This window comes from Molothrus ater, chromosome 5, assembly GCF_012460135.2.
Source record: "Molothrus ater isolate BHLD 08-10-18 breed brown headed cowbird chromosome 5, BPBGC_Mater_1.1, whole genome shotgun sequence".
In the NCBI taxonomy this organism is placed as follows: domain Eukaryota; kingdom Metazoa; phylum Chordata; class Aves; order Passeriformes; family Icteridae; genus Molothrus; species Molothrus ater.
In genome coordinates, this window is record NC_050482.2 from 58,191,646 (window position 1) to 58,211,510 (window position 19,865).

Here is a 19,865-nt window from a genome sequence, read left to right on the forward strand (position 1 = left end):
CGCCATTTCGCACCGGGACGGGAAGGGAAGGGAAGGGACCTGGAGCGGGAAGGGAAAGGAAAGCAGAGGAAAGGACGCGACGCGGGCACGGTGGGTGCCGGGAGCTCCCGCGGCACGGCCAGCCAGGTACCGCCTATCCCCACCCCGCCGAGCCGGGGCGACCCTCTTCTTTCCTTCCTTCCCCGCTTTCCTTCCGAGGTGGGAAGCGCAGCCGGCGCCCCCTTCCTCCGCCGTCGCCCCTCCCGTCCCCTTTTCCCTCTCCTATCCCGCTCCCCCGCCGCTCCCGCCGGCATCCCCCGGAGCCGCATTCCCGGTCCTTCCCGGCGGGAGGGGACAGGTGGCCAACGCCCTGCGGGACCCGGCGCTCGCCCGAGACATCCCCCACCCCTCCCTGAGCCCTCATGGATTATTTTTTTTGCCCCTCACCCCTTCTCGTAAATCCTTAAACCCGGAAAGTTGGGGCGGCGCGGGCGCGGCGCTGACGGGGGCAGAGGGAGCCGGGGCGGGGCGGGCGATGCCCCGGAGCCGCGGGGGTCCCGCAGGCACGGCTCGCCCGGCAATTAAAAATTAATTAAACCCACCCTAAACTGTGTCGGGGAAGCCGCCGGGACAAGCCGTGCTCTCCGTGTCCCCTGTCCGGGCACGGGAGGCTGTGAGCTTCATCCCGAGGGGAGCTGGGACGCTCCGGGAAACCCGGGCGGGCTCCGCCAGGCACCGGGAGGAAGCAGCGGGGAACTAAATCCCTGCACGGATTAATTCCCTGCACGAAATACTCATTTCGCTTTTCCCGGAATTCAGTGCCTTTTAAATTAATTTAGTGTTTGTTTTTTTTTTTTTTTTTTAATACTTATTTCGTGTTCTCGTAATCTCGGTGTGACCGCTGCCTGTCGGCCGAGTGCCCGCTCTACATTCCCTGTGTGTGTAATATTTGAGGAACAGCATTCCCTCATCCCTTTTTGTCTTGTCTTGCAGGGAGGGAGCTGCTTCCCGGTAATAGTAGAGGATTCTGACGCTGAATGAGAAGGCACCGGCAGCATCCTCGTTAGTGGGAGCCCAGCTCTGCTTAATGTTGGTTTCTTTGTCATCAGGTCTGCTAAAAAATGACAGAGTATAAACTTGTGGTGGTTGGAGCTGGTGGTGTAGGCAAGAGCGCCTTGACAATACAGCTAATCCAGAATCACTTTGTGGATGAATATGACCCCACAATAGAGGTAAACACTTCCATCTCATACTTTTTGTGAGGGGAGATTATCAGTGAATAATGGTGCTTGTTTCCTTTTGATACTTACCACAAGGACAGGGCTTTATAGTAAAAAGAGCTCAGAGATAATGTTCTGCATTGGAGACAGAATTGCTGTGCTTCTTGATCTGGCTGTGGAACAACAGCTACAAAAACAAATTACCAGTTTTGATCAATTAAAAGCATGGTGTTAATTGCCATGTATCCTTGGGCAGTGTGGCTGTGTGTGTTTAGGATCTCCATGACCAAGTATTAGCGAACTCACTTGAAAAAGCTTGGTGAAACCTTTCATAGCTTTGTGCAACCTCTTAAATGAGACGTTTTTCTTTAGATAAGGAGGAAAATTAGTGGTTGTGAAATGTGTGTGCCAGTCTTTCACAGCTCCTATCGCTGGGATCTGTTTCACACAGGGAGAAATGTGTCCTAGGATGTTGCAGTGAATGAAGCAAAAATTGGAGTCTGTTCTGTTTTGTTTTTTTCTCTCTTTAAACACACCAGTACGTGTTTTCCTATCTAGAGAAGATGTTACAAGATACCTTCTGGAATGTGTTCTTTGAAATACATGGCTCAGTACCTCAAAGTTTGAAATGGTATATAAGCTTTAAAAGTTGTGCTGTTTTAAAGGTTTATAATGAGCAGGCAAGCTCTGCCTTTTAAATACAAGAAAAAATACTGGTGTTGTCTGAAATCTCCTGTGGATCGTTGCATTTAACTACCTCAGACTCTATAAAAGGAGAAATGACACCGTAACTTAGCCCAGGCTTTTATGTTCCCAGCACTGAAGCTCTGCTGCTCGTGACTTCATTTATATGTTTATCCAGGAAGGCACTTCCAGGCTCACTTGAAGGAATTGCAAGGGTTTAAATCTGGGCCTAAAATGGAGACTTGGGAAGTGTGTAGGTAGTGATTTTCAGGGAGACACAAGCAGGAGGAGCCAGTGCCCCGAGGTGGCACAAATTTACTGGTGGCACAAACAGAGATGTGTTGACTTGAGGTTCTTTCCATGTGTCTCCTTGTCTGTCTCTTGCATGGCCAAATGACATCTTGCATGCAGAATCTTTTGTGACTAGACCTGTGCAGAAAACTCTGTCTGACTTACACCAGTAGAGCAGCTCTTTCAATTACTAAGATAGGAAGTCTTAAAACAGCAACCCCAAACACTCTAAAGTCACACCAAACTTGCTGAAAGGAGCAAGCCAAATGGGATTTTACTTTTTCCTGCAGAAGTACCTTTGGAGGCTGTTGGTCTTTGATGCTTTTTCATAATTACCTGGATGTCTCTTAGATTAGAGGTGTGTTTAAGCACTGCAGAAAGTGCTGTGCAGGTTCCATCTTACAAGTTGTCACTGTGTAAACAATTTAGGAACACAGAAACTTAAGTGCCATTATTCCTGGAGCACTTGAGGGATTTTGCTATTCCACCAGCTGAGTGATTTGAAGGACATTAAATACATTTTTAATGTAAAGTAATAAAATGGAAATACAGTTCCTTATAGAATGAACCTGAAAATCCCAGAACTGTGTCTTTTATTCATGGAGTCGTAGGCTGGTTTGGGTTGGAGGGGACCTTAAAGATCATCTTGTCCCCATGGGCAGGGACACTTTCCACAAGACCAGGGTGCTCCAAGCCCTGTCCAACCTGGCCTTGGCCATTTCCAGGGATGGGGGAGCCACAAATTCAATGCTGTGTCCAGAATCATGTGCTCTTTAAGAATGACACCAAATTAACTGGTAATTAAGCAGCCTAATAGGTTTTGCCAGCATTCACAGATTGTCACATGCAGCAGCATTCATTTCTGTTCCTTTTACAAGTTCTTGTCTACTAGATCCTGTTCTTGTCCTGTAAATTCTGAGGCCTCAGGGATGGAAACTGTATTTTCCTCCCCCTGGTAACTGGCTTTGTGTGTGCTCACATGTGGGTAAGCAATATTTCAGTGCCAACAAGGGCAGGTTGTGATTTGGAGTGGCAGACAGAATTGAAAATTGGGTTTAAATGCTGGAGTTCATGCTTGAGCAGAATCCACATGGTTGAGAAGGATTGGTGATGGTGCTTCCTATATAGGTGCAGTTGTGATGCTGATCAAAGGACAATGGCTGTGGAGTGGGTTTCAGGCAGTATGAGGAGATAAGGCTAAAATTGCCTTGACTGGGGAATAATTAGGATAGTTCAGTGGTGTCACTACTGTTGTTTGCCACTTAATACTGTTTTTTTCATTGCCGTTCAGCAGAGTACTTCTTTTCCCTGCAGATAATCATGCTGAATAATTTGGGGTAAGATAGGAAAGAGAGTTTAGTGTTTGTTGTCCATGGTATATTTCATAACTACACAGTTACTGAATAATTCTAAGTATTTCCTGTGATTAACAGAATGAAACTCTACACTTGTAAAATTCTCCTGTTGTGAAGACATAATATGGTGCAGCAGAGGAAAAAACACACTAATTACTTAATCACAGGTGCCTTTACAGTGTCAATTTTGCTGCTGCTTTTTGGTGGAATAAACCTAATGATTCAACAAATAACCTGATTGGAAAACGTCAAATTTCAGGGCCTGCTTGAGTGCTTTATTACTTAAATCTGAGCAGAGCAGATGGCAGGGCAGGGGGAGGACTGGAAATGAGTGTTTGGCTGGCTGCAGTTGTTCGGACATCAATGCTTTATGTGTGTTTCACAGTCCAATGCTTTATTTGAAGGAGATGTCCGAGCAAGGATTTATAGCCAAGTAATTTTAAGTGTTTTATTTTAAATTAAATGGGCAGCAACCGTTGTAAATCTGGCCTGAGCAGCTGGGGCAGTGCCCTCTACCGGCCGAGGCTGAGTAAATCTTACTTGCGCTCCCTTCAGTCTCTTTCATTTTTAGCTTTTTTACATTTTCAGGACGTTTCAGCCCTAAATACGTGTCATCTTTACATGGTCCCAGAGTAAGAGCAGCTTTCCTAGCTGCTTGTCAGAGGTTTGGAAATTGGATTAGCCAAGTCCCTCGGCTGATTTAGGAATACTGATATTTAAATCCGGGTTCTTAAATGACCTGTGCCCTTGTGAAACAAGTACCAATATTTAGTAATAGCTTAGTCTCAGGAGCTGTGATATTTTAGCATTAAATCTCTGGTATAATGGAGTTTTGTGGAGTAATAATTACTTGCCTAGATGGGATTTATTAAGCACTGGCGATTTTTTAGCTAAATTCCGTATATAGTGTAAAGCTGATATTTCATATCATATATTCTTATCAGTGCTTGTGAGCAAATGGAATTATTACCCTTTTAACATAATTCTTGCTGTTTTTTATGGCTTGTGAAAAACCAATAAAAGCAGGTTATGTGATCAATGAAATTTTTTAAAGTTACACACTGTATACTGGGGAAAAACTGGAATTTCACATTTGAAGCGGGGTAGGAATCAGGAATTAATCTTCTAGTTAGCATTTTGTTTTTACTTAATAGTGTCAAATGTGAATTTCATGTTTGATGTTTTGCAAGGAGGAGGGGAAAAAGGCCAAAAATAAAAATTATTTCACCTGTCTGTAAATCATAAGCTTCAGTTTTTTCTCCCACATCTTTCTTTTCTTTCTGCTTCAAATCCCCTCACTAGGTAGTCACTAAGATTTTCTCTTCAGAAGTGACAAAGCAACACAGCACCTCAAAATAGTAATTTTTCTATCTGTGCTCTGCTTTGTGCTGGTGCATCTTTGCTGCTACTGTTAACATGGTAGGCAGTTCTTAAAAGCAATTTTCTCTTAAAAATTATTTTCTTTGATAAAAATTACTTAAAGCTTTTGTTTAGCACTCAGTTGAGGTGAATTTCTTTCCCTTTGAAGTCCTTAAGATGGAAAGGAATAGTACAGGCTTTTCTAGAACTGCTTTTCATATTTTTGAACTAGCAGTCAAATTGCAAGAAGAGAAAATGCAAGCTTTGTAAATGTGTCTGGTATAATGATAGAAGTTCTACTAGAACTGTGGTAAGGGTATCCTAGGACATGGGGGATCTGCTCTTGAATGGAAGTGTTGGAATGAAGATGCATCCTTAGATTTGGGGGTTTTTTTGTAATTTTTTTCCCTTTAAGCAGCAAGATAGAATATTAATTATATTTTAAAAGACATTGGAGCTTGTGTGTTTCTCAGCTGAATCAATATTTTAGCATGGCTTAAAAGTTTCTGAAGTAACTTCCCCACTTATTACCTGAACACTGAATTTCACTTCTGTGAAATAAATAGTCTCAAAATCATGTTGGAGGCAAACTTCTATTTTCAAGGTAAACAGTAAGAATTGTTTTATCTAATATTGTGAGCCTGGATGACATTTAACAGTAAATGTGAGGTTACAGAGTTGGTTTGGTTTAAAATACTGATTTTTACAGTCATCTCCTGCTTGTTTCTTAGCATGAGCAGCAGGAAAGAAAAGAGTCTTTTGTAAAATTACAAATGGCTAGAAATTGCCTAAGAGTGGCGGTGCTGTGCCCTAAAAGTACTGTGCCCTAAAATGGGTACAAAGGAAGGAAGGTTGTTCTGAATTCACCTTGCAGCTGGCTAGAACTGCAATTTTAATTCTTTAATTCCCTCCCCTTAGCTTAGGTACACTCCTGTATGGTGTCAGAACAGCAGCAATGTTGTGTTAATCTCGAGCTAAGGCAGCTGAAAGGTGACAGCAGGAGCTTGTGTTCATACCTGTTATTTGTTACAAGTGCTGCTTACTGGGAATAATTCATGCTGCTGCTTGATGACACCTTTCCAAGCTCATTGCTTTATTTCAGACACAGGGATGTTTATAGAAATTACTGGGCATGTAATGCTCACCTTCTTACTGCTAAAGCTGGGTACTCATAGAGGCCTAGCACCTAAACAGGGATGTAATAAAATCTAGCTGGTGGGACTTCGTACAGATTTTAGCCACTTGAGCCAGTGACCTGAAAGCTTTGATTTGATAGCATTGAAATAATTTGTTCTGACATCTCTGTGAACCAACCCATCAGGGTTTTAATATGGCTCTGTTGGTCTGTCCTGCCTGAAAAGCTTCAATTTCAAATATATCAGCTCAGCTTTGATAACAGCAGATATCATTATGCACACGTGCTCAGGCATACAAAACAGATTTCCTGTCCCAAACACTGAAGGCTTTTTATTCTTCACTTCCTTTTCAGTGGCAAAGATTTTTGGAGTTTTCTTACTTGTGTATTCTTCCTGGTTTATTATTTTGTGCATTCTTTTAGCATAGAATGAGGGAGAAATTGTGGTTGAAATAACAAAATCAGTAGATTTTATTGTATTTACATTAAAATAAAATTTTATTTAAATTAGCAAGTTTAAGCAGAGTCAAACCTATTCAGTCACTCTTATTGCTGGTAAATAATTTGATTATCTCCAGATTTATTGATGTTCAAAATCTTAGCTGTTTGTGATTAACCAAGGTGTATTTTTTCCCTAGGATTCCTACAGGAAGCAAGTAGTAATTGATGGAGAAACCTGTCTCTTGGATATTCTTGACACAGCAGGTCAAGAAGAATACAGTGCAATGAGGGACCAATATATGAGAACAGGGGAAGGCTTCCTCTGTGTGTTTGCCATAAACAATACAAAGTCTTTTGAAGATATTCACCATTATAGGTGTGTATATGAAGAGATAATCCACCAGCTCTTGTTATTAGGTGGGAAGGGGGCTTGTTCTTCTTCTGGATAATACAGTGATCTCTCACGAAATAGGGAAAATCTGAAAATTAACAATATTGCAGCTTATTCGTGCATCTGTTATCTGGAATTTTGGGTAGTCTGAAAATCTGCCTCGCTCATAAATGAGGTGTACATTATTGTGACTTGGTATTCTGAGTCAAGACTTACCCAAAGATAAATTCTGTCCATTCAATTGATAAAATTGTTTACTAAGATTGAAAAACTGAAGCTGTTGTAATTGTACAGACAGTAATGTCAATTGCTGGTTTTGTTTGGGGCTGGAGGGGGAAATACCTGGGAGATGTTGTGAGAAGAATAACCTGTGTGAGCCCTGATGCCTGAGAAGGACAGACACACAAAACCAGAGCTCCAAAATGACAGTAAAAACCAACTTTTATTAATTCCTTAATATTGTCTTCTTTGAAATAATTAGTTAAGAATTCAAACTCATGCTTTCTCTGTCAACTACACTAATTTAGAAACAGAAGCAGTCTGTGGTGATTACCATAGCAGATCATTTATAACTTAGTGCCTTACTGTTATCCTGAATTCTTCCTGGGTATTCTATGAGAAGCCAATGCAATTCCCACCAAAGATCACTGAGTTCATCAGCATTAGCCTAATGTTAGTCCCAAACACATGTTAATCTATCCACAGTTAGGTAGTAATAAAAATAATAATAGTAATATCACAGATAGGTTTCCTGTGGGTTTAGAGGAGGAAGGGAAAAAGGCAAGAAAGATGTTGGTGTAAGGGGAAGAAGGAGCATACAGGTTTTCATGAGGAATTTTGTTTTTAAAGAGAGTTGCAGATTTGCACAAGAAGACCTTCACAGTTTATTTCAAAGAGTGCTGGGAGTTGAGTCTGGAATTTCTTCTGTGCATTGACAGACCTGTGGGTGACCTTCTAGGCTTGAAGCTGAACAATCATAAAGAGCTGGAAACAGTGTCTATTTCAATTAGGGAACACACTGCTAGGTTATTTGGGAAGGCAGAAATAATGAAATTAATGATTTTTATTCAAGATTCCTCACAAGTACATCTAATATCTTTCAAGATCCTTTCTAACTAGTGCTTGAAAAAACTCTTACCAAATACCTCTCTGTAGAAAGCCAGACCAGTGGTCTTCAGAGTTTTAAAACCCCTAAGTGCAGAATTTTTAATGCTGTCTTTACTTAAAAAAAAAAAAAAATCACAGCCTCCCCCCCAAATCCCAACCAAAATCAAGACAGCAGACATAGAGCTTGTGGCAGTGTTTTGGCAAATTAATTGAGTATTGAGTGCTGAATATGAGAGGTAAGTACTAAGATTAATACCAGAGTTTGTTAAGCTTATTCTGATATTAGCTGCTGAAAAATGAAAAAAATATTTTTAAAAAACAGTGTAATGGCATTAACCTCTATAGTAGTTTGTAAAATGTCAGGCTGTTGGTTGGTTGGTTGGTTGGTTGGTTGGTTCGTTCGTTTTTGTTTGGTAAGATGCTAAACTTGATGGTGACAGGATTGGTCAATTTATTGTTTAGTGGCTTCCAACAGTGCAGTAGATTAACATAAAGAATGATGTTCAACTCTGTTAATTTAATGTTTTAACTGTTTTAAAATCTACTATATAGTACTTGTTAAATGCAGTCTTCTCTTTTTCTTTGTTTTTAGGGAACAAATAAAGAGAGTTAAAGACTCAGAAGATGTCCCAATGGTGCTAGTAGGAAACAAATGTGATTTGCCTTCCAGAACAGTAGACACAAAACAAGCTCAGGATTTAGCAAGAAGTTATGGAATTCCTTTCATTGAAACATCAGCAAAGACAAGACAGGTAAAGCTCAAAACTTCCAGATGCAGAGCTCTCACCTGAATTACCATAATGCTAATTATTCCAGGTATTGACATTTGCTTAGTCATATCAATGGATGCATTTCTGCAGATTGGAAATCCTTGGGGTGTTTCTTCTTTCTGTCAACTTGCTTATAATTGGTAATTGTTTATTGATGAGTGATTGATTGGCTTCAAGTGGGCAGACTCAGAGTGAGACCTGGCCTGCTGTTGCTCTCTTCTGTCAGGTGGTTGCAGCATTCTTGACCTTGTGAGAGGTTTTAATAGAATAAAAGCACTTCTGCTTAGAGGTGAAATGCTTTTTTTCCCTTAGCAAGAGGATTAAACAGACAAGCAGCTAATTATTTTATTCTGATTTAAGTGTTTTCATTAATAACAAAGGAATTTTTCCTTGAGGTGTTGATTCTCTAATTAGGGGGACATGCTTGATACTCCTGAGCAATCGACCTTAAGGCTATTTCTGAAGTTCTTGAATTAGTTGTTTGTGTAAAATGATACTTTTCCTAAACTTTAGAGCTCACTCTTGATCTGTTGTAGCTCACTGGTCCTTTCAGTGCTTCTCTTGGGCTGTGTGAGGACACAGGTGACAGAGTGGCACATCTGAGCTCTCAGGAGAAGAGAAACTTTATGGATAGAGGTGGAATTGGTTCAGTCCTTCTGGAAGAAAGCAATCTTGAAAAATGCTGGTTGGTGGTTTCTCTTTAAAGAGCAAAGATTTTACTGTCAGTACAAATTAGAACAGGCCTGAGTGGCTCCCACTCTGCATAATCAGGAGTGTTATGTGCAGGTTATGAATCAGAAATTCAGGAGGTAAATAAGGGCAGAATGCTGCTCAGAATTTCTGTAGAGATCCAGCTATATCACTTGGCAGAATTTCCTCATTGCTTGTAAGGCATTTTTTGAGCTGAGAAATGAATATTTTACTAGTGCAAATATTTTACTAGTGCAAAATGAATATTTTACTTGTGCAAATATTTTACTAGTCCACCCACCCAGGTTTTTGACAAGTTGAAACCTGGGCTAATTAGTAAAACCTCACTAAGCAATGCTAACTTCTGGCAACAAAGAAAGTGTGTTAAGTAGAATGTAAAAAAACCGAAGCAGAATTACCAAACTTGAATGACTGAGAATAAATTAGGCCGCACAACTGTCCTAAAGAAGGGGGGCATACAAGTGGACTGAATAATGACACTGGCTTTGTTTGGAAGGTGGCTGTCATGGAGATAGGAGGGTGAAAAAATAACTCTGAAATTACCTTTTAGGTTTGAAACAATAGAAGTGCTGCACCAACATCTAGGTTTGACTTTGTTCAGTCTGTCTTATACAGCATCAGGCTTTGTTGGGGAAATACTCCTTTTGTATAGCCCCTTCTATTAAAAAGGATATTTGAAAACAGATGCCCAGTAGACTGTTTAGAACCTGTTGGATTCAAAAAGTTGGCACCACTAGGGATGGCTGCTGATTCTTTCCTAGTGCTGTTCAGAGCTTGTTGTGCTATGAAATTCCTTCATAGGATGCCATGTAAATAAAATATGTTTGAGAAGAGAAAGAATTGGAATTTAGTTATAGCAAGAGGCTCTAAATATTAGTGTATGTGATTGTATATACATGTGTGTGTGTATGTGCATAGAATGATTTTTCAGTCACACTGTCACATATATATAAATATGTGTATGTGTATATATATCTGTACACACACCTTCTTCAAAAGTAATTTTAAATTAGGGGAGCCAAACCATTTTTGGCAGCTGCATATGGCCCATGGGCTATAGTTTTATTCACTCTTTGTCTAAAGTCAATATATAAATAAAACTCTGGTCCTCTCTGTCCTCATGGAGACCTTCCAGGTGTGAACAGATGCAGCTGGTGGTCTTCTGGGGTCTCTGGAAACTCTGCCCTCAATCTTTCAAAGTACGCACCTTCTTTTCCATTCCTGTCCTCACCTTCCACCACATGGAAACATCATACTAATGCCCTGCTGAAAGGCACCATTTTCCTGCCTCTACCCTTTCCTGTGCCCAGTTCTGCTGGAGCTCAGAGGGAATCAGAAATGTTTCTGCAGAAGGAAACTTGGAAGGTGGAAATCGGAGGGAGTTGTCAGAATAGACTTTTTTGATTGCCAAGGCACTTTTTTAAAAGGATGGCATTGCATGCTCATGCAGAATGATGTGTCATTCCAGCTAAGTTTTTAAGATTTTCACAAATTCACAGGCAAGGACAGAAAAGAATATTGAAATACAGAAATAAGCTGTTCTTGAAATTAGTGTGTTCTGAGACTGAGAATAAAGATGTGAACTTCAACTCACAGCAAGAAGATTGTGTTTTAAGCCAAATCCCTCTGTGAATTTTCAATAAATAATTGAATTCATCAATGAAACCTTGCCTCAGTGGGCCCTACAACTTGGGTATAAGGCTGCAGATTATTAATATTTTCTATTGGACCACTGACTGAAATCAATATAATGTAATTTATGAATTTATGAAAACTAGAGGTAGTCCTGTTTCTGAATGTAAGCAAGTGGCAGTACTGGTGGTTTTGTAAGGCCATGAGCATTTACTCATCTTTTCACAATCTTTATGGAGAAGGCGATGAATGGCTTAGGTTTTTTTTTGATTGCTGATTTTGCTTCTCTGTTTGACATAACCTTTATATTCAGGTTCTTCCCTGTCTACATGAGCATGTAGCTCCCAATATTATCAATAATATCAGTGAGAGATGAGGGACAAACTTGATTTAGTGCTACCAAAGCTGCACCTGCCGTTCTTTATTGGGCTTCTCCTTGCCTGGGAGTTACACAGGGCAAAGCTGTAAGGCCAAACCACCTCAGTGTGGTTTGACTGTAGGGCTTTGTTTCCCTTGGAACATTTCAGCTTTCCTGCTGTTATTGGATTCACAGGGAAGGCAGATAAATGAGCATTACTGCAAGCATAGTAAAGGGTTTCCCAAAGTTTGAGGTCTCATTATTTAGAATACATGCTTAAACTCACTTCTGAAGTGTGTAATGTAGAAGTTGACCTAAATCACCAGAATGCTGTTAAAAAAGCATTTTGGTTATTTTAGCTGTCTGATGTACAGTGGGTTAAACCCCAGCCTTGTGATCAAGCTAAGTTGAGAACCTGTGCCTGGACTGGTGAAGTAGCTGGGGCAGTATTTACAGAAATTCATTCCTACACATCAGTGAAAATTCATGGCTAGCTGGTAATTTAGTTTGCTCGAACCCTTTTTTAGGGGTTTGCCATATCTGTTTAATGATACTGTATCACTCCAAGCCATTTTTAATCCAGTTCTTGTGTACAGGTTTCATCTTCAAACTTTGTTTTCAATGAGCTTTAACTTGGTCAGACTTTCTACACTGGGGGTTGAGTTTTTTCTTGTCATTTGCCTGTTGTAAGGTAGAACTTTTCTGGAAGAGCTTAGTCCTCCCCCAGGGACAAAGCTTCAAGGGTAGAAAGTTTTGGTTGCTTTCAGATCAGCTGTGATCAAGTGTTTAAGGATGGGCACAGAACAGTTTTGAGTTGTCAGGGCTAACTTTCCTTTAAGCACTACAGAAGTGGAACTTGGGAAAATTCCTGTTTGGGATACACTTTGGTCTGGATTTGAAACACCCTTTCTTTGCACATGGTCATATTTTAAATCGAGTGTTTGACTGTTATTCAGGAGGCAAAAGCACCTCAAAAACATTGCCTCAAGGTCCTGGGTTCCTTGGGCTGTTTAGATTTTGAAGTTTTTAATAACTGCCCAAGGGAATTTTTGCTTCCTGCTCTGACAGCTAAAAGAACTGGTTAGTCCCATTTTATTTATATGGTCATTGCTTATTGAAGGAAAAAAACTACTAGAGAGTCTTAAATTGGTATTAAGTTAGTAGGATTGGCATCTGGCTCTTTAAAATGTCACCTTGTGCTAGTGCTATAAGCAAATATGTGTCTGTACAGATTTTCTTTCAGAATAATCTTTTTCAGCAGAGTTCATAAGTCTATTCTTGGTGGTGGCAGTAATAGCAATTTCTTTCCTCATTCTGTGTCTCTCCATCTCTCTGCATTGCTAAAGCAAATTACAGCTCCTACTGGTGATGGGAAAGTTGGCAATAAATGTTGACTCAACAATTGTTACCTAATTTTTCATGTGAAAGCTCCATAATCAAATTACATCTTTCTACTTCAAAACAGATTTGCAAAAATGTTGATTTTTGTACAGCCTGTGCTTTGGCACATAGCAGCTGATCAATGTTTGCTGTTTCCACTTGAGAAAGAAACTTTCCTTCCTTCCAGCAAAACATGGAAGTATGAGCTTTACTTGGATTTTGCCTGTTTTAGTGGTTTTCTTTACATTTTGCAACCTGACAGACCTGGAATGTAAGACTTGTCCATACTTGACTACATCCTGACAGGGCACATTATGCATATACAGGGAAATACAATCCAAGAAATAATTCATTTAATCTTCAAATTGAAGAGGCTGTAGTTCAGAACACTCAAAGAACCCTTAAAGTGTAAGGATTAAGCAGCAGTGTGTTAAAAATAAGTGTTCAGTGTGATAACCTGTGGCACAGGTCATACAGAATGACCCAGTAATTGTGGCAGTAAATACTGGCTGGCTTTTGTTGTTCAGTGCAGAATATGAAGATGAAATGGAGAGAGGATTTATGGAAAATCTGCCAAATAAAAGCCCAGACTGCCCATTGGTAGGAATAAAGCTTTGGGGCTTAAGTGGTTGTGCTGCTTACCATGATCATCAGTGTGTTGTGGTTTTATTTTCAAATGATGAGTTTGTATTAATTTAATAACCCTGTTAATTTGATTGAGGAGACAAGTGCTGAGATTGATAGTAAGGCAGAGGACAGATTTGCTCTCCCCTTAAAAAGCTGCAGTGGATCATTTTTCATCTTGTTCAAATAAGAACATCCTCACAAATTGATCTAAATTCTTAAATTTATGCACAGATACACTAATTTTGAAATATTTTAACTTAGAGCTGGTGCTGTATCTCTTGATATTGTATTTGGTTAAAGATGTCTTTAACAGACTCTGTACATTTATTTTTTTTTAATGCTTGTAATGTCATGTCCTAGTGGCCTTAATGCAGAGCTGCAGAAAAGTAAGGTGTGACACCAGAGAACTAAAACATGTAGCTCTGTGTCATCTCTGGAACACCTGAGGAGTATTTCTGCAGCAGATTAGAATCTGAGCAGCAGAACTTCACAGATTGTTTGCATTTACTTCTTGTTGAGGCACCCTCGTGGTTGCTGAGTCTGGCCCAGAGGAACAGGTCAGGTGTGTCTTGCTGATGTAACAAAGCTTCTAAAGATTACAATAATGAACATTTGCTGCCATGGCTCAGATACCACTTTTTCTAAATTTAATAGCAGAGTGCTTGCTTTATGAAGTTAGTAGCTTGAAAAACAGCACTGTCCCAAATTTAGTATTCTTAGAAAATTTTATTTCTTTATAACCATTTAGGAAATCACCTGGAGGGGCTTTTTATTACTTTGTTAGCTTGATCCATGGATTTTTGCAAAGTTCTCCCTCAGACCTAAAGAACATGAAGGAGCTTGCTTTTCTTTGCCCAAACAGTAACATGTTCTCACTTTGGCTCAAAACTGCAAGTGGGTGGTTTAACTATGTGTGTTCATAAGTACTCCCTAGTTCACAATCTAATAAGGTTTTGTGCCTCCTGTATACATCCATGCCCGCAGAAATGTGGGAATATTCAGTAACACAAGCAGTATCATTTTCAGCAATGGGAGAAAAAAAGTCTTGCTCTTTTTTTAAATACATAAATGGAGCCCCATATACCTCTCTCAAGTAAAGCTCATAATTTCAGTGGTTTTGTTGTGGTTTTTTCCCCTTCCATGGGTGTCCCAGTTTGTCTCAATCATTAACAAAGCCATTTTTAAGGAGTTGTGTTTTACAATGCAGAGAGTGGAGGATGCTTTTTATACATTGGTGCGAGAGATCCGACAGTACAGAGTGAAAAAAATCAGCAAAGAAGAAAAGACTCCAGGGTGTGTGAAAATTAAAAAATGCCTTGTAATGTAACAGGGTAAGTTTGTAATGTACCAGGGTAAGTGTTGCAAATCACTTGCCAAATAAAACTGATTGAGGGTGTCTTGCCAATCAGACTTTTTGTGGCTAATCAATGACATAATTTCAGATATAAAACCAATCACGTTTCAGTGTCCTCAATATGGATTTGCTTTGTTTCGTGGGGTTTTGATAAATGGATTAACAAGAAGTCTTTACTGCATATTGAATTTTCCAGCTGTGAAACGGAGGCACAGTTCTGAGTGGGAAGAAGTTAGGAGGAAGGAGTTTTGTTAGGAATATATTGCAGATGCTGTTGAGGTGAATATTGGTTGAAGCTTCAGGCTGATGAACTGAGGGGAGAAGATTATAACACAAGTCCTCCTCAGATACAGAAATTGGAGGTTCCTAATCCAGCAAAACAGTATTTAACTGGTGTACAGGATTTTTTAATTCTCAGGCCCTTCTTTATGCTGTGCTATTTTTATCTTGTTCTTCCCCAGCTTAAAAAATTTACCTTTACCATTTCTAGGGGGTTTTTTTTGTCAGTTATAATGCCATGAGTGATCCAGATTTGGACAAAATAAGGTTTCACTTTTTTGAGAGCCTTTACAAGAGGAGGGGGAGAAGGAACACTGGAGGAAGAGAGGGGACTAAATGAAAACCAACAAGAAAGCACCAAAAAAGCCCAATACCCAAATTCTCACAAAATCTTTTTTTTTTAATCTATGTATTCTGCTGTAAGAAAAAAGGGAGGAGGTGAGGACAGAAGAAACTGGTATAGAAGAAGTCCTTGTGTAAATCAGTTCCAGTGCTTTTTGAGCAAACCATCAGAGCAGCTCCTTGCAGATATTCCTATCCCATTAATTCTTTACCTCCTTCTGCACCAGTGCAGAGAGTCAGTTGTTACTCCTTCTATACTTGTCCAGGTGGAGGATGACCTGGAATTTCCTATTCTGTAAAAGAAAAGCTGTTCAGTTTTCAAGGTGTGTGTTTGTACTTCAGAATATGTGGCAGAGAAGCAGTAGCATTTGGTTTGTATCCTCCGGAGACTGTTACAGTGTGGGAATATTCTCCTCAGTGAGGGAGTTTTGTTTCTCTTTCTGGGGAAGAAATTTTGATTCATATCATTTTTTACTAGATCTGCTCAGACTTGTTAGTCTCAGCTTTTAAGTGATGAATGACTGCTCAGAGGTAATTATTTAGATTTTTTTTTTTTTAAAGAAAATGGAGTCCCATTTTCATGGAGATGTTCAGGAAATGACTGGATGTGGCACTTAATGCCATGGCATAGTTGATAAGGTGCTGATCAGTCAGAGGTTGGACTTGATGAGCTTGTAGGTCTTTTCCAACCTTAATGATACAATTCAATCACTTTTTGACACTCTTTGCATCACAGATTTCCATTGCAGGAAACTGGAAACTTCAGTCATGAAGCTCCCTAGTATTGCATCCAAACATTACTAAAATTGATGCCATCAATACACCTTGTTTTATCCTTCCCTGCTATCAAAAAAACAACAAAGAGAAGCTGAGCAAGATGACTTTTTGATGAGAACAATAGAAATTAAGTTGCTTAAGCTCTGTAGCCTTCTGGAAACCAATTTTGCGGTTACTTGGTGTGTTACTGATGGAACCATACCACAAAGTAGAATTTATTTTTTTATACTGGGACTTGAAAGATGCTGAGTCCTGTCTGCTTTCCCTTCCTGTTGGGAGAATGGGAATAAGATGGTGGGAATTGTGGTTTTCAGTGGAAGGATTTTTGCAGATTGTAGGGTTTTTATTTATGTCTCAGAACATAAATGGCTTTCCTTCTGCCAGCTTCCTACTTTCTAGTGATGTCCAAGAGAAGTATTTTTGGGGAGGTTTCAAACAGGTTTTTTTTTTTTTTCCCCATGTGGGAAATCTTCTGTCAACAGTGGATATTGTTGAGTTTTGGATGTTTGTTTTTGTGTGTTCTTTTTTCCCTGCACCCTGTTTAGAAAAGAGTCTTGGATCTAAGGCTCTAGAACTTCAGGAGTCTGCTTAGGGAAGGAACACACTTGCCTTTATTCCCAAGTGTATTCTGCATGGTATTGATGGGCATTTGCAGCAACTTTGTATTTAGGGAGTTGAGCTGGAGGAAGCATATTCCAAAATGATTATGGCACAGCTGTAGTTCAGTAGTGATTTGAATGGAATTAGAAGTCTGATATTTAAATACAAGCCAACCTGGCTTGTATTACTTTTCAGTCAGTAAAAAAATGTATTATTTCAGTCTGATGTGTAGTAGGTGGCTAAGGAGAGCAGCACCTAGTGGTGTGAGCCTTACAGCTGGAATTTCAGACTTCAGAAATACTCATTGTAACACAGATTGCAATGACATTATTCTGTGAATAATCAAGCTGGATGGTTCAGAGTGTTTTTCTCCCTCTTGGAATATTGTTTATATTCTTGCTGCCTGTGGGATGCCTTCTTAAGTTCTCTTGCACAAGGAAACTGAAAACTTTGACTGCCCAGACTGCCATGAACTGCTGATGCTTTCCAAGAGTTTCATTCCTTTGGCTGTTACACAGTAAAGCAGAAAGGACAAAACATCTTTTACTCTATTTGTAATTTCCAGCTAGCAGGGAGAAATTTCCAAAACTCCATGTGAAATCCTCAAAAGAACTAATTCTGTGAAAGTGTCAGATTTTTTAAATAAAAAGCACACTACAAGCAGACATCTAAATAATGTAATTCAAGTTGAGCTGGGTTAACAGTGAAAAGTTTGAATTACAAAAGTTCTAGATTTGAATTTAAAAATGCCTAAATTCTTGATTCAAACTGTAGTTGAATGGTTTCTCTCCATAGCACTAAAGAGGTGTACAAATAACTTCTATTCCTCGTGACTGATACATGTGTGTATGTATATATACATTATATATTAAAAAATAGAGGAAAGACCTCCTACAATTTAGAACTTGTTTAAGGGTCATTTTTGGCACTGGGATTTTAAGGAATTCCAATTTCCTTGTGATTTTGGTGTTTGTTATTGCCAGCCAGGTTCGTTGCCCAGTCTCATACATGCTCTTGGTGGTGTTGCCGCATCTCCAGCATTCTCTGCAGCCTTGGGACCATGTGGGGCTCCAAAAGCAAACTTGTAGCCAGGAGCAGGCTGTTCCTGTGGGATCAGTCCTGCTGTTTCTGTTCCCTCTGCCCTTTGGAAGAACAAGGGCCAGGAGCAAGGCCTGTCTGTCAGTGCACCTTTCGTGAGGCTCTGGGGTTTAGTTCTGAGCCTGCACAGGGAATTGTGAGTTTCTAATCTGAGCCTGGATTTAGTGCTCTCATTCAGTACATCTTAGCTTCCCCAAAGGCTTGCACACAATAAGTGCATTGTCAGAAGGAGGAAGGTCAGCTGTCTGCAGTCCCTCCCTACTGAAAGAGCTGACTGGAAAGGTTGGCAGCCTTTGATCTCCCAGCATTGATGCCTTAGGGACCTTCTGGAGACAGAGTATCCACTACTTACATTTAAAATTTAATGGGCAGGCTGAAAAGTAAAAACCTCCCTTTACCTTGTGTTCTTCACTTCTAACTCAGAAGTGATCTAAGCATAGTTTTGTTTTTCATGTTCTATTAATGACCTGAATTGAAGATGAATTGTGGAGGACCAAACATAATCAATAATTAGTGAGGCTTGGTCTACAGAGGTGTAAATGCAAGGATGAAAGCCAAGTCAGTTCTGCAGCCTGCTCTAGTGAAAAGTGTCCCTGCCCACAGCAGGGCATTGGAATGAGATGGTCTTTAGGACCCCTTCTAACACAAACCATTCTATGATTCTGTGTTGCAATATGTGCTGTATTTAACAGATCATCATCTTACTAGGTTGAAAAAAATGTCAGCCTTGATTGGGAAATTGTATGTTTATAGGTTCATGATAGCATCTGGGTATTACTTTGTACAAATGATTTTCTCTGCATTTATTTTAAAACAAGTTTAATGAGAGAAGATTGCTTGTTTGAATACTTAAATTGCAATTTAATGTGTCTCATTTGAAGGCACCAACTGAAAGCCAATTGTGAAAGGTGGTTCTATAAGGCCATGTGAACAGTCTTGAGCAGAGGTTGTTCTTATATGGTTCTTGTGTTTTAAGAATGAAATTCTTGTTTTATCTGTTGTGATTCATTCTTAGTGCTGTGCTCCTCCTCAATGCTGAGATCTGCAATGGAATCATGAACTGTTGCTACTTCTATAGCATTTTCCTGCTTGAACATTGCTAAATATTCTCCTTGTGCATTAATATTGAAGCTGTAAGCAAAATACACTACTTCTCTCTAAAGTAATACCAAGTATCTTAAATTTTCCAAAAACTAATGAGTGACATGACCTTTTGCAGAAATGAGGCTGTTCTCCCACTAGGTATGCTGCGTCAATTTTATATTGGTCAATAATGCCTCAAAATGTAGAACAAGTTGTTTGCAAGGTCTTGTAATGTGCAAAAGTCTGCTATTAATATTGGGAGATACACTGCCAAGGACTTTGAACATCAGTTGTGCATAAATGTTTTATGAACATGAAGATTTTAGATTGTGCTGAGTGCTGCTTTTTAAGTGAAGCTATTTCACACCTCCCTGTTGTTTGGACTTTTAGTGGTGGGTTTCATCACCACTTGGAGTTTGGCTGAAACAGTAATGCATTGAGTGATTTTTGGCTTTTTGTTTTTTCAGAGTTCACTTTCAGTTCTTTACTGAAATAGGCATAGAAGAGTGCAGAGTATTGGGTTTTTTTTGGCAGCTTGAAGGCAAACTTGTGAGGCTGAATTTCTAGACCTACTCCTGTAGTGATGCATTTGGCTGCTGTGATACAGTAACGTTTCTCAAAAGATACACAGAGTAAGGCAGCAAAGAATCAAGAAAATGTTTCTTTTAAGGATTTTATAACCACCTGTACTCAAATTATTAAATGTAAAGGCAAGACTGACAACATGAGTACTTTAGTGGGACTTGAAGCAACCTCAGAGCAAGGCCATAAATTGTTTCCCATAATTAAGTTGTAACAAAGTACATTGTACAACATTGTAATTGATAGTGGTCCATACCAGCCTCTTGGATATGCTGGTCTCTTTAGATCAGAGTTAATTTTGGTCAGCTGT

The 19,865-nt window shown here is 39.7% G+C and overlaps 1 protein-coding gene across 2 annotated transcripts in view; it reads left to right on the top strand.

Moving 5' to 3' along the window:
• Positions 1–19,865, top strand: part of KRAS (KRAS proto-oncogene, GTPase) — a 24,436-nt gene continuing 4,571 nt past the window's right edge. The window contains exons 1-4 of one of the 2 annotated variants that reach the window (XM_036405001.2): positions 1–126; positions 1,089–1,211; positions 6,662–6,840; positions 8,555–8,714. In XM_036405001.2, the coding sequence (XP_036260894.1) occupies positions 1,101–1,211; positions 6,662–6,840; positions 8,555–8,714 (450 nt within the window). In that variant the 5' untranslated portion in view covers positions 1–126; positions 1,089–1,100. Of the gene's footprint in view, positions 127–972; positions 1,212–6,661; positions 6,841–8,554; positions 8,715–19,865 lie in introns of both variants that reach the window. The other variant, XM_036405000.2, reaches the window with a different exon arrangement.